This window comes from Monomorium pharaonis, chromosome 6 (genome assembly GCF_013373865.1).
Source record: "Monomorium pharaonis isolate MP-MQ-018 chromosome 6, ASM1337386v2, whole genome shotgun sequence".
Lineage (NCBI taxonomy): Eukaryota > Metazoa > Arthropoda > Insecta > Hymenoptera > Formicidae > Monomorium > Monomorium pharaonis.
The window spans coordinates 6,932,429-6,948,081 of record NC_050472.1 but is presented as its reverse complement, the minus strand read 5'-3'; the positions used below and the strand labels follow the sequence as shown (position 1 = coordinate 6,948,081).

Genomic DNA, 15,653 nt, shown 5'->3' with positions numbered 1-15,653 from the left:
TGTAGACTTGACTCAATTCGTAAAGAAACGTAAGAAATTTCTAAAAAATTATAAAATTGTACAAGAATTTTGAAAAATTCTGAAATGCATAAAGAAATTATTTAAAAAAGTATACGTAAAAAATTCTAAAGAAACTTAGATAATAAATTATTCTAACGCCCGTCTCGAGACAGAAGGTTAACACGGCTGTACGTAAATAAAAAAAAGGGAGTACATAGACGAAGCTGCAGATGTTCACTCTCAAACGGCCTCTATAACGATTGCCCCAATGAATCTTTCGTACCGTCTCTTTTCCTCCGCCGGTGTATCAAAGTTTCCCGATTTCGAATTACTATCACATTACTCCAATTATCCAATTACGTAATTATTGGAATGCTATTCTAATTATCTTAATGGGCAATTCCCTTGTCAGAGCTAATAACCGCTCGCGGTAGATTAAAGTAGCCGGGAGAGAAAGAGAGAGATGCCTGCAGCTTCGTGTGAACGGCGCCTGCTACGTACGTATCTTCCTACCTCCCTCTTGCCCGTAGCAAGCCTATACATGCCGGATGCTCTTACGGTATGTATTATATCTCACGCGCGGTGTATAAACGTTACACACCGTCGGGAGGCAAGGTGTACCGTGAAAAAATGGCGGATTAAATGCAATCTAGGGCCATATATTTCCCAGGACGATCGGGATTGTATAGTACGTGTACACTGGGCGCTCGCAATGGCGTGCAATCAATCCGCGGGATGACTGCCGCTGCGTGCTTCTTGCCACGGACTAACGACATACCCCTCTAAGTAGCGCTTTCTTATGGGTAGCGGTTCACGCGGGCGTTGAGCGCGGCATTTCATCTCATCGAGAGCGACGCACCGATCTTTTTTCTTTTTTGCGCCCCTCCCTCCCCACCGCCCGCGCGTTTTTACTACGGCGTTCGATAATTGGCTTAACGCCCTTGCGTGCACTTTGCGTCCTCCCCTCTTCCCCCCCGCCCCGTGAATAATTACCCGTGAATAATCGCCGGTCATCGGCGAATTGCCGTCGAACATCTCGCGCGCAGAGGTACATACACCGAGGCCGACTGCCGTTTCTCGAGGCAGAGACGACTGAATGAAGACCGCGCACGGGAGAATACAAATTACCCCGGCCCCTTGTTCGCGGGGCCGCGGGAAACAAGACGACCGCGAGAGAGGGGGACGGGGGTCCGTCCCATTGCGAGATACGCGTATAACGGTATATACACGCGCAAAGGGCCGAAACGCCCGCGCCCGCGCCGCGTTTTAAGCGCGCCTCTCTGCCTCTTTCGAGCTCTTCAGATGCGTTTTGCAACGAAACGATTAATCAAGTCGCGCGACTACGCGTCGAGTTTTCGAACGCGTCAGATTTCGCCTCGGCTTCCCGAAGCCGGGCGGTATACCGTTACGCAAGAGACGACCGCGAAAAGGAGGAGGAAAAACGGTAGACCTGCGCGCGAGCACGCCTCTTTCTCCTTTGGAGATCGGTTTTTTTTTTCTTTATTTAACTTTCCTCCTCCTCTACCACCTTTTCCTCTCTCTTTCTCTTTTCACCTTCTTCTTCTCCTCCTCCTACGCTTTGTCCGCCCACTCGGTGGTTACGGAGAACGGTTCATCGCGACGAGGCTTCTCGCAGTCGCGACTCTCTGCGGCTTTCGACGTCGAAAAAATTCCGATTCCGGAACTCCGTCGTCGCCCAGATACGGGTCTCGTGACTGCGGGCGCTCGCGGGGCGAAATGCTCCTTTTTTTTTCTTCGTCCCCTCCTCTCCCCCCCCCCCTCCCTCGTGGTGAATCATCGGATTATATATACTGCGCCGCATTCCGCGGTGGAACAGCGCGCTAAATCAACCCGCTCGTTCTTTTATTCCAACGAGAATTAAACAATGACGTATGACGCCGTGTCGACGGATCGTTTTCGTCGCGCAAAACGCGCACGGCAGGTTGACCCAGAAAGTGACGTTTACGTACGTGAAAAATCGTTTCTTTCGGAACTACTAATCCGTTCCCTCTCACCGTTCTATTTACGAGACGGCACCTCTTTTGAACTTTCTTCCACTTTTTCCTGTCGTTTCTCAACTCAAGGTAATATATCGCTTGAAAAATCGAAAACCAGTGGTATAATTTAACAATCATTAATGTTGATAAACTGAAACGCTTCGAGAGTAGCTGGAAAAAAAAGTAACTGGCCTTGTTTCGTCTCATCGTTAAATACCGTGAAATGTATCGAGCGCGGCTGAAAAAAGTATCTCCACCGTGTGCGTGTTGCCAATCTGGGAAGCAATACGATTAGACCTGTCAAAAGCGTCGACGATCGTCTCACGTCGATCCCGGTGCGTGTCACCGGGATGCAAAATAACCCGGGGTGCAATTAATGAATCGTTTCTGCGATGAGAATCCCGTGGCGCGACCGACGTGCCGTCACGCGCAAGTATATCGTGACTCGCGAAGGTAGCTATTACGTCGCTATGCTTATTTAATCGCAGACGTGCTTGGTGGCTAAGAGCAGCCACGGTTGATACGGGACGATCGGCTATAGGATCGGTCCTGCCGTTCCTCTCGATCAATCCTTCCCGAAGAGAGAGACGCTCACGTATTCGCACGCCGCTAATTGGATTTCTTTTTTTTTTTTCGAATTCGTTGGAGATACAATAACAATCACGCGTGGCAAAAAATAAAATGTATGAAAATAAACCTTCTCACACAAAAGTGCTTCCTGCGCTTGATTTAATGCATGTTTCATTAACAGGAGAAAAAAGAATGAGAACGCGGAATCGAGAGTATGTATGTACATGCGCGGATTTAACGGGATTAGATAATTCTTTTTGCGCGCAGCTGCCACACACACATGCCTGCATGCCACAGCCTACCTGCGGCATTTATGGTCGTTTCGTGCATCGCGCTATCGGGGGCTTTTATGGTCAACGCTTGTTATAGAATTCATGCGTGAACTCGATTACATGCGTTGGTAGAATGCAACAAATGTATAGCTATCGAGGAAGTCCTTGTCGGCATGAAATTATCATTATCTTAAGTGCAATTGAAAGGTCGAGCGTAACAGTCGAGACAACTTCAGGAAATTGACAAGTTCTGTGTTAAAGATGAAGAAGTTGGAATACTTTATGCTTACTGTGTTATTTCTAAATTAGCCAAGTATATTTAAAAAAAACATTAAATAATTAAATGATTAAAATCAACCAACGGGATTATAGTGAAGCGAAAACTTGACGTGCCCGAGTCGTTAAATCGTAATTATCCATCAATGTTATACAAATTATTTGTACAAATAAAATAATGAAAAAATAATAACCCATCAAAAATTTTACAAAGATAAAAAAGATATTTTAAGTACATAAAAAAGTACGTATTCAATAATAATACGAGATTAATACAATTAGCCAAGTAAATTCGGAAAAAAGACTTAAGAAAATTCTATAAAATCTAAAAAAAATTATTTAAAAATTGGAAATGTTACGAATAATAACAGATAATGAAGCAAAAACTGATAGATAGTAAAACAATACCCAAGCGACATTAATCGAATTTTTGTGTATGTATTTTTATTGATATTAATACCAGAGTCTTGGAAATATAGAAAAAATGCAAATCAGGCACGCCAAATTTTTGCTTCACTATAAGCCCGTTGATTGATTTTAATCATTTGATAATTTAATTATTTAATATATTTTTTAAATATATTTGGCTAATTGTATTGATCTTAAATTTATTTTTGAAAGCACGCGTTTATGTACTTGGTCTACCTTTTTTCCGTTTCAATGTTGGCGCATAGTGGGTGCATTTCCTTCATATAATTCTTTTTGTAGAAAAAAGCAATAAGACAAGACAATAGAGTAAAAGGACAATTTACCTAATATAATAGTTTTTTCTCTTAAAGACACACACACACACACACACACACACACTGGGTGCCTTTTTTCACCTTTTACTTTACAAATTTTTTGTCAAATAATTAATGTACACTAGCACTTACATACCTATCAAAGTATTACTTTTAATTAATATTTAATTGTTAATTAATTTTAATTTTATTATAAAATTCTAACGGTAAGAAACAATTAAACTTGAAATTCAACTTGAAAAAAATTGATATTAAATGTATCGACTTTTTATGAAAAATCGATTATAAAATGAGCAACGAAAAATCATATTTGTAGCAAATGTCAGAAAAACAATTATAAAGCAACAAAATTTGTGGTAGATATCTCATTATGTCATCTAGATAAACAAAATGTAAAGTAATCCATTTCCATAATTAGAAATGGATATTACTACTAATTCAAATCTTCGTTGAAATTATAAGATAACGTAATAGATTTTGTACAAGCTACCGATCAGGTATTTTAATGTTATCTTGATTTTTTATATTTTTATAATTTAAATTTTGCATGTCTGTCCGTCTCTCCCCCCCTCTCTCTCTTTATCTCATTCTCTCCATCTCTTCCTTTCTTCCTCTCTCTCTCTCTTAAATTATTGATCATTTAAAACCAAATTATTTTAAATTTTAGACTATCAGCAACAAATTTTAACAATGTAAATCACAGATGAATTTATTGCAACAAAATGATACAAACTTATAAGTCTTATCAATATTATAAGAAATAGTCGTTCTTTACTACTAATCTTTAATCGTTTAATCAAAGATTTATTTAAAAATAATTGACTATTTTAATAACACAATTCTTTTTTACTTTGGTAACTTTCTTCTAAAATCTATTTCTTTTTACAATATAATGTTTTATTATTTTATAACTAGCATTATTTACTTAGTTTTTTTATATTTATGCATTTTATTTATATTTTTGCATTTCTTTCAAGATTTTAGATTTTTTCAATATGTTTAGAAAAAAATTTTTAATGTTTATAGAGTAAATTTTATATTAATCAATTCTAGATATATAGAAGTTGATACTTAATGTAGACAAAATAAACATTAAAAGTGAAGAAAAACTATAATTCAACAATGGACACATGATTCTTTAAATTTTAATATTAAATAATCAGAAATAACTAATAAAGTTAAAAAAACGCAATAGAGAGATGCATATAATTCAACTAATCAATGACTATCGTAATTATAAAAATAAAAACAAAATGCACAAAATTAAATATGTAAAAGACATTATACAAGATCTGGAAAACTATGGACCAGCTAGTTTAATACACATTGCTATTCTAAGTAACATACTTAAAAGACGCATTAATATATGGAACGCTAATGGTAATTTAAATAAAATCATCGGAAGGAAAAAATTGGGACCATCTATAGATATTGAATATCACGCAAACAATTCTGAACAAATCGGTAAGTTATTAATTAAATAACTACAAAAAAAAATGATAAAGTTGTTCTGATTTATAAAATTTTATGACTGAATTTAAAGAAATTTTAATTTCAAACAGTTACGTTTTAATCTAATTAAAATAAAATCGAAAAAATAATGTATCTTTTATCTAAAAACAAACTTTTACCACAAGCCTTTTTTTCACATTAATAATTATGTAAAAAATAACACATTATCTGTACAAACTTGGGTTACTCGTGTCTCATTTTTTATTTATTTATAGTAATTAAACAATGTCTCAGTGTTAATTTATTTATAGTGATTTAAAAAATCTCTAAATATTCGTAAACATATTTTTAAACTATCAAAAGATGTTTGGTTATTTTGGAAAAAGACAAAATTTATACTAATTTATTATTCAAAATTAGTCACCAATTGAGTCCCATACAGCAGAGAACATAGTAACCACATTGCAGCAATGTTGCAATCAGGGAGAAAAATGAGAGCGATTACACTAGTGATTAAGAAAATCGTGCGAATTCGCATCACATCTATTTTTCATACACGTAGAACTACGCATGGTGTAAAGATATAAGGTGAAACATCCCCGTAGAATCGTGGATGCGCACTCGTTCAAATTAATGGCGAACCAATCGAATTTAGCGAAAATTTTGTATTTAATTTTTGATTAGTTCTTCCTGCTATTATGCGCAGTGTTTCACCTTATATTACATCATGGAACTACGTAGCCATATCCACTTTTTGAGAAAATAATACGCTATTTCTGGTTTGCATTCGTGTTACATCCACAATCAACGATATGCTATATTTCGATTTTATGTTTACAATGATTTTATATATTACTGTTAAAAGATGTTTACGCAAATTTTTTTCAAATAGATTATAGAAACATTAAAATTACTAAAAATTGAATAATAATACTCAACCAACAATACGGAAAAAAGTAATTAAATTTTAAAATTAAAATTTAAATCAATTAAAGATAGAAGATTAAATAAATAATACACACACACACACACACACACACACACACACACACACACACACACATGCGCGCGTGCACACACACACTAATAAATCAACACTAATTGTTGTAGAAAAGAGTTATAAGTTTACGCGTAAAATATAAATAATTTAAATTTTGTAATATAAATTTAAACAATATTTTATAAAAATTATATGTTAGTTTAATTGTATAATATATTCGTATGTGTATGGTTTGTAATATAAAAAGTATTTGATGTATGAGTGTGTGTGCGTTAAATAAAACAAGTTTAACAGTAATAACTATAATACAATAATAATAAGTAAGTTAAACATTGACCGATAAATATTTTAAACATGATATTCATAAGCTGTGATTGCCTGTTCGGTCTGTAGCGGATCTTGGTGCTAAATATGTAAATATTTCAAATAATTTATTTTTAATTTATAATAAAATTCAAGCTTCACAAAATTGTCGGTCCGCAGTTTATATGAGTTAAGAATAAATTAATAGAAAACTTATATTCAGCACCAAGATCCGCTGCAAACCGAATAAACAATCTTAACATTTTATATTATGTTTAAAACATTTATCGGTCAAAGATTAACTTAATATTATCGTATTATAAATACTATTAAGCTTCTTTTATCTAACACACACACACACACACACACACACACACACACACACACACACACACACACACACACACAGCATCAAATACTTTTTATATTCATCAAATACTAAACATCAAATACTAAACACATACGGGAATACGTATGATACTATTAAATTAATATATAATTTTTATAAAAAATTATTTAAATTTATAAAAATTAAATTTAAAATTTATTAACTTTTAACTCTCTTTATCACCTATTACTCAAAACTTCTGTTTTAGTATTTATAAATGGCATTTTATATATTACAGTTTAAAGTTTTTTACACGGAATTTTGATTATTTGTATTTTACGCGTAAACTGCTAACGTTATTCTACAATAATCAGTGTTAATTAATCCTCCCTCTCTCTTTCTCTCCCTTTCTCTCTCTCTTTATATATATATATATATACATATATATGTTCTTAATTATTATTTTATTTATTGATTAATTAACGATTACTTTATTAATTTATTTATTAATGATAACAATTTTTATTTTATAAAACAACTTTGTTGCCAAAACCGAATTTAACGACCCGCAAAACATATGGAAAATTTATTCTGGACTCAGTATTTACTAGAAAAATTTATGTTATTTTTATATATAATTTGTTTAAAAAATTGTTTAAATAAAAAACGGATCAATTTAAATAGTCACTAGTAGTATATTGCTTATTTTAACTTTATGCAAAGTTTCAGAAAAGACGGTTTCTGACAGTTGGATAGTGTTACTCGTTAGTATATCCTTACGCCATCTTATCTTTCTATCCGTAATTCTTCTTCTCTGTTCGTTCCTTCTTCTTCTTTAATGTTAGTTCCTTTCTAATCTCTACAACTATATCCCCGCTTGTTCTTCCCTTCTTATGCTTTCTGAATGCCCCTTGTACACTCTAATCGTAACTTTGAAAATCTGATTCTCAACTCTTTTCAATTTTTTTTCACATAGTCTCTATTAACCATTACGTTATCCTATTTCTCTAGCTCTTTGTAAAATTCACGTTTTTTTTTAATCTTTTAGACCCGCCACATTCCAGAATACCACGCTTACGCTATTCCTCGTTTCACATTCCATTCCAATTCTATTTTCTTAAACATAACATGTCAAGTCATCATCTAACTATATTTCTTTTCCCTTTAATTTCTACTTATCTTTCAAAATTTTTTTCTCTTTCTCTCTGTTTACTTCTGTTTATTCCCCGTTTCTCATGCCTATGACTAGAATATTCCTCCTCCTTTTTTTGTTCCTTTTCATCTTATACCTTCTTTTTAATTTCTCAATTTTTGTTTTCCATCCTTAAACCTCCTTTCCTTCCTTCAGCTTTTTTTTTTCTTTCCTCTTTATTTTTCCGTCTCCCACTGCATACGTTCTACCTTTCCTCAATCCTTCTACTTTATGTTCTAAACTTTAAATCGTCTTTCTTATCTCCTCTCTCTCCTTTTGTCAAACTTTCTCCGTTTTCCTTAACTCATTCTTTATCTTTTCTTTTTTTACTCTATATTTCTTTTGCCACCTTTCTCATTTCTGTACTCAATTTTCCCAACCTATCTCCAAATTTTTCTTTTACCTTTTTTATCAAAATTTTTCTGTCTTTCCTTTTCCCCTTCAGCGACCTTGTCAATTTCTTATTCTTTTTTAAAAATATATCTACTAACCCACTCTCTCTTTTTAACGAATACTTCTCTAACATTACTTTTTTTATATGTTCTTCTACACTATCTTCTACTTAAAGCATTTTCCTCTACCAAATCTTCCTCCTACATATTCTTTCACTGTACTACTTATTTTATGTCCGCTTTTCTACTTTCCTTACTCGCCATTTCTCTATTCCAATTCACACTTCATGTCTGTGTTTTTTCTGTTCCCGCTTTTTCAACCGTCTACTGCACTTTCCCCAACAACCTAACTTCTACACCTGTCTACTTAACTTCTCCACAACCTGTCCGTAACTTTTCTTTAATCCCTTCATTTACTCCCTTCCCATTTTATCTCCTTTCTGACCTGCATACGCATACCTTTTTTTCGCTTAGTTTCGCAAAAACTCACTCTACTCTTTCATACAAACTTAATGACAAATTTTACCTTATTCAAACAAAAACAAAGGTTGTGTTATTTATAGAACTTTTAAGAAGCACATTAAACATTTCGCTAAGTGACGCAAACAAAATTTTTGTACACATAGCCATACGTGTATGCTACGTGCGTACCTTACACAAGATTGCGCACTTTTCGATTATTAACACGAGAGTAATATTTATAAAGAAAAAGTATTCGTGTTCGTAAAATAACAGAGTATCTCATATTTGGTATCCTTATCGTTATGTAATGTGATCCTTATTCTTATGTAATATAATTAATTATAAAAAATTGGCAGTTTTACGAAGTATTTTAGCTTTTTTTTCTCTTACATTTATCTTAAGATAAGTGTCCCTATTCCCGATCCTATGAGGCCGACAAAACAAAGGAATAGCTTTGTCAAGCGCGACTAAAATAAATTTGATAAAAAGTTTCATACTGGTAGATATCTTCATCCATGCACATTCCAAAAATCGCAGACTCAATCTATTCCGTCATGTAATTTTGAAGGTAGAGAGGAATAAAAGCGCACTAGTGTGTGCATTATCTACCAACCAGCTGTGCCTAATTTCGACCAGGCATGCTCCCATTATTGACCACCTTTTTTCAGAGCATGCAAGGTAAAGGTTTCAAACAAAAAAATGAACATAAAAATGAACATAAATCAATGATAAACATAAAAAATATACATAAATCATGAAAATAGGTATTTTATTTTAATTCAATAATATCAAACAATCAATATTAGCTTAACTTAACGTAATCTATGATCAAACAATAAAATTTATAATATTTTTAAAATTTTATTTTTAAATTTACAAAATTTTTATTACTTTTACAAATTGACGTTTACGTGTACGGTAATAGGGATATGCAAGCGTTTTGCTATGCTTAATCTTGAGCATCAAATAAATAAATAAAAAAAAACAATTTCTGACTGACTTTTGTTTCCAAATAGGTATGGCAAATTGTAACAAACTATTTTAGCTGATTTAAGGAATAATCTTAAATTATTCCTTACAACGGATTTTGAACGAAATATGGATTATTTAGGAGACCAACAATTCTTAACCTCCCTTTTAAGAATACGCGTGGATGGTGACGTGCGGCAGAAAATGTAAAATAAATATATGTAGTTATTGTATTTACTCTGCAAGTTATAATCTTTTTGTACTGCTACTAATAAAAGTGTTGATAAATTGGTAGCCTCGTAAATAACGTTTCACATCAAAGTGGTCAATAAAGGAAACATGGTCGGGAATAGTGACATTTACATTTACTAAATTTTTTTAAGTCGACTTTTTACACGTAAAGTCTTGAATGGATTTTAATTTTTATCTAAATTGTTCTAAATCCTTTTCTAGGTCACTGGACCCTAAGAAGTAGCAAAGATCCCGATAACGTCATTATTGATTTAAACAGCTGCCTTTTTTCGGTGATCGGTTCTCAAATCGAACAAGATCCATTAAATCTTCGTAAATGGACTGTGTTAAAACTAAAAAAAAGTTCTCAGAATTTGGCTAAATGGTTAAACAAAATTCAGTGGAAGGGGAGTGCAGGAGTATTCTTTATGATTGGCGGAGTAAACGGACGTGGACCCGAAAGTCCGAGAACAAGTCCCGAAGAAATAAGGTACTCAGAAAGGTACCCAGCAGACAGCCAGAAACGAGACGCTAGAAAAATTCTGGATGATTCAGAGGGCAGGCAAAGTGAAGGTGAATTCCCTATTAATATAGGCGAATCTAGACAGAAGCATGTCGTAATGGTCAGGGGACCTCCAAGACGTGTAGGTGCCAGAGCTTATACTAAGAAACATCGCTGTAATGGAGTGTCTGCTTTTGAAACAGAAGACCACCAAGACTATGTCACTCATAGGGCATTGCTATCAAAATCGGGTCAAAAAGCATTACATGAACTTGACAATGCCAATGAATATGCAATAACAATACCTGTTTCAGAATTAGTAGAAGAAGGTCGCGTATTTCCTAGAGGAAGCCATTGGCATAATGGAAATAAAATAAGAGGTTCATTAGAAATCGAAGCTGTCATATTAACTTTAAGACATCATAAGGGTCAACGATATGTCAAAAGTGCAAAACCTTTTATAGCTAGTATTATCCCAGTCTTTAAAAATTTTGAAGAAAAAAAATGTAAAGAAGTAATAAAAAGATACCCATCAAGCAACAAGGTATCAGACGCTAAACAAATTCTGGATGATTCACACAAGTTAAAAAACGAGTTTGGTGAACAAGGCCAGTCTAGAATAAGGCATGTTGTAAATGGCAAAAATGGAGGTGTCAAAGCTTGGACTAAGAAATATCCATGTAAGACAATGTGTGCTTTTCAGACAGAAGACGACCAAGATTATGTCACTCATAGGGCATTGCTATCAAAAACGGGTCAAGAAGGATTGAATAACCTTTACGGAATGTCATACAAAGATATGAAGATACATTTTAAAGAATTAATAGAACGAGGTATCACATTTCCTAAAGGAAGCACTTGGAAAAATGGAAAAAAAATAGATGGTCCATTAGAAATCAAATCTGTCGGATTACATTTAAGACATTTTGCAGGTAAAGAAAGAGATGTATTTGCGGCCCCATTTATATTACGTGTTTACCCAATCTTTTATAAAGATATAAAAATAACGGAAAAATGTCCAGAAATGCCTGAGACAAAATCCAGGTACCCAACAAGCAACAACATAAAACACGCTCAAACGATTCTAAATAAATCAGAGGGTGCATTATGCGAAATTAATCCACATAATCCTATAGAAATAGATCAAGAAACTAGAAGGGGGCATAGCAGAGAGAGGCATGTAGTAGAAAGAAAAAATGGAGGTGTCGAAGCTTATACTAGAAAAGTTCCATGTGAAGGAAGATCTGCTTTTCAGACAGAAGAAGATCAAGACTATGTCCTTCATAGGGCATTGATATCAGACCCGGGTCAAGAAGCACTACATAAACTTAACAGATCCAATCAAATTGAATTAATTGTAAAAACTGAAGACATAAAAGACCCACATGCCACATTTCCTAAAGGAACATATTGGTATAGAGGAGAAAAAAAAAATGGATTAAAAAATATCGTATCTGTCCAAATTTTTTTAAGACATCATGAGAATAAAAAGGGCGAAAAAACTGCAGAACCTCATATACTTACTATGTTTCCAACCTTGGAAGGCGTAAAACTAATAAAGTGTACAGCGGAAGAAGAAGCGGAACTTAAGAAAGAAAAAGAAGCTCGTATAGCTCTCGCTGCATCCACATCTGAAACTGCCGTTGCATCCACATCTGAAACTGCCGTTGCATCCACATCTAAAACTGCTTCTTAAAACTCCTAAACTGCTCTTAAAACTGCTTCTAGAATTATTCCTAAAACTACTCCTAAAACAATAGAAATAAGAAGAAATTCTAACTACGGAGCTCCGAGTAGAAAGCGGGTTGCAAGGAAGGTACTTGTAAGCGCGGGAGCATGATATTACACAACTGTCAGAATACACATACATATAAAAATACACATGTAATACTATAGACTTACTAGAATAGACTTATGAGGTGAAAAAATGGTAATAGAGGTATCCGTAACTGAGAAAAGGATAACTGTCGTTAACTTGGGTTGCTATTTCTTTCTAATGCAAAATAATGGGGAAGTATAGTGACCAATAATGGTGTCAGAGCGTGAGCGTGTTATCATAGTATGCGTAGCGTGCATACTCTGACACCGTTATTGGTCGCTATTATGCTTCCCCACTATTTTGCATTAAAAAGAAATAACAATTCAAGTTAAAGTCAGTTATCTTTTTCTCAGTGACGGATACCCCCACTACCTTCATGAGCAGTCTATTCTAATAAGTTTATGTATAATACATATGTAATATATATAAAATATAAAATACGTACGCGTTTCATATTTGAATAAATATAAAATTCCGTTGGCATTTTTTTATAAGCCTGATGTGTTATAGTCAATGAGATACTAACGCTAAAGAGCAGATCGCATTATGATGTGCAATAACTGTACGATTTATCAATGAAAAACCATTATAGAAAAATAATATGGGTCAAAAGTAAGATGAGAAGAAATATGAGAAGCATTTTTATCTGTACAATCTTACTTCTAGCCTTACTTCTACAATCACCGTCACAGTACAATTAAACGCATAGACCGCACAAAAAATGTCGAGTATTAAACCGTTTAATAATGAATGTAATATATTGGTTATGAAATTGATTAATTATAAAATTTAAAAAATGTATTGATAAAACTATCAATAAAATTGGGAACAGCTAAGTGAGAGTAAAAATCACATCATTTTGTCAGCAAGAGAATAATAAAGGAAACTAATTACAAAATTATGGATAAATTTTTATAATTGCTTTTTCCCTCTTGCAAATCTCTCTGCGTTACTCTCTTTTTCGTCCGTTCGCGATGTCTCCGACCGCACATCCATATATCATTCCAACTCTTTCTCTTTTTAATACGTTGCATTCACTCGTTTTGACTTATGCGTGAAACAATAATTATCTTGCTTATATAATTTAATCTTTTTTAAAAAATTGATTATTTTTTTAGTAAATTTAATATTTTTTATTATAATATTTTACATAATAGTCATCTAAAAAGCACAATATAATTGTTTTAATAAAACACCGGTTAAAAATTTTAATCCTTAAAAGTAATATTATATCAAAATATTATAATATATAAACACAATATATATATTAGTACATTAATTATATCAACCAAAGTATGTTTGAATATATCAATGAACTGTGGATCGCCTATCAGTTTGCAATTGAAACTTAGTAATGAATATAATTCTTTTAGTAAATTAAATTTCTTAGCTTTATTTTAAACTGGGTGCCAACAGGTTTCTGCTTAGTAACTGCAGTAAGTTAAAATGAGAAACAATATATTTACCTTACTTCAACTTGTTGCATCGGCGCATCGAGAAAGATCTTGACTCGTATTCCGAGTTCACTTTTAGCGATAAAAGTGCTGATAAAAGTACTATAAAAGTGACCATATTCTGAACGCACTTTTATTCATACTTTTAAACACAAACCACCAGGCATTGCATGCATAAGTGTATAAAATTTTATCGCAAGAATACTATTCCGAACTACTTTTATAGCACATTTATATCATTTTTAATAAATGTATTATTAATTGTGCCCAAGTCTACATTTCTCTAGCTAATATAAAAGTACAACTTTAAATAATTTTAATGGTGTTATATGACCAATTTTGTTAATAAAAATAGAATAAAATGAAATAAACAATAAAATAAATTAAACAATAAAATAAAATATAATTTTTATTTTATTTTATTATTACTTTACTATTGTCATATTATAATAATATGGTTAATAGTTCTCGTTTACTTTATCCTCCACTCCTTAGCCTCCACTTTATTATCCACTCGTTTACTATATAAAAATAGGTAAAAATGGGCAGTCGATTACGTCAGCAATATTTAAAATTTTGATTAATACGAAACTCATTTGCACGCAGTCGTGCCTAATAAATAACTGAAAACGCGACGACAGCAGTGTACTTTGTGCAAAATATGTTACACTTTGATAACACCTTAGCACTTATAATTATTTACGTGGAAAAGCGATGACAAAACATGCACTTTTCGGATCTACACGACTCTTTTTATAAAAATTATTATTATTAATCGTACGATTTATAGACGTATTACTTAATATTTATTTATTTTTTACTCTCGTAAAGTGAATAACAGCGATTTATCATCATATATGTAGTATACATCAACACTTTATAAGAGGCCTGTCACAGGTAGAGTGGGTATAAAGGGAGTAGAGCCAATGCTGGTTCTTTTCCCTGATTGGTCCCGCCATTTTACGATCTGTTCCGTCAGCCAGCCAACCAGGTTGCCTGAACGGTTTGAGTAACTGACATACATATAACTTTTTGTATTCGTGTAAAGTCAAGTGGTAAGTTATTGTTTGTATGTCATAATTACTAAAATACCAATTTTTAAACACTTAAAATGTTTTAATTATCTCTTAAGAATTCGAAAATTAGAAAATGTCGAGCAGATTGAAGGATAAATTATTCATTTACGTAGTTCAAATTTACGCGCCTCAGTTCCGCTGTCAATCGTATAATGGCGACTTTTGGCTTATTGGCTCCACTCCTCTTATACCTACTCTTTTTTTTCTTTTGTAAATTTAATATGTCACATCCGTTGGGGATATCTGACACTGTTAATTGTATCACTATTGTGGCTTTCACTTCTGTATTTAGCGTATGTAGATATGTGTATGTGTATGTGTCGTATATATGTAGATGGGTTAGTAATGGGTGAGCGTATGTGTATATATTTATGTGAATGTGTTTGTCCGCATTGCAATGAGCTCGAGTTCGTATAGGTTTGCTATGCCCAAATAACGGTGCGGTTCGGTCACGCTTGCGTGTTATACCCACTCTAGTCACAGATGGAACCCTGAAAAGGGAGACTGGCATAAGTGGGCCAACTTTTGAATGGCTTGATACGGAATGGCGGAGCCAATCAATGATAAATGAAAACGCGAAAAATTTGAATAGAAATTTAAGAAATAAAAGCAAAT

The 15,653-nt window shown here is 33.4% G+C and overlaps 1 protein-coding gene across 2 annotated transcripts; it reads left to right on the top strand.

Annotated features, from left to right (window-relative positions):
- The first annotated feature begins 3,705 nt into the window (after nt 1–3,705).
- On the top strand, nt 3,706–13,667 carry LOC114254053. Of its 2 annotated transcripts, XM_036288464.1 has the most exons (4): nt 3,709–4,355; nt 4,912–5,322; nt 10,410–11,733; nt 11,826–11,929. In XM_036288464.1, the coding sequence occupies exons 2-4, from the start codon at nt 5,058–5,060 to the stop codon at nt 11,842–11,844; spliced, it is 1,608 nt and encodes a 535-aa protein (XP_036144357.1). In that variant the 5' UTR covers nt 3,709–4,355; nt 4,912–5,057; the 3' UTR covers nt 11,845–11,929. The 2 variants fall into 2 exon arrangements, with proteins under 2 accessions (XP_036144356.1, XP_036144357.1); XM_036288463.1 differs by having other exon boundaries at nt 3,706–4,355; nt 10,410–13,667.
- The last annotated feature ends 1,986 nt before the right edge of the window (nt 13,668–15,653 follow it).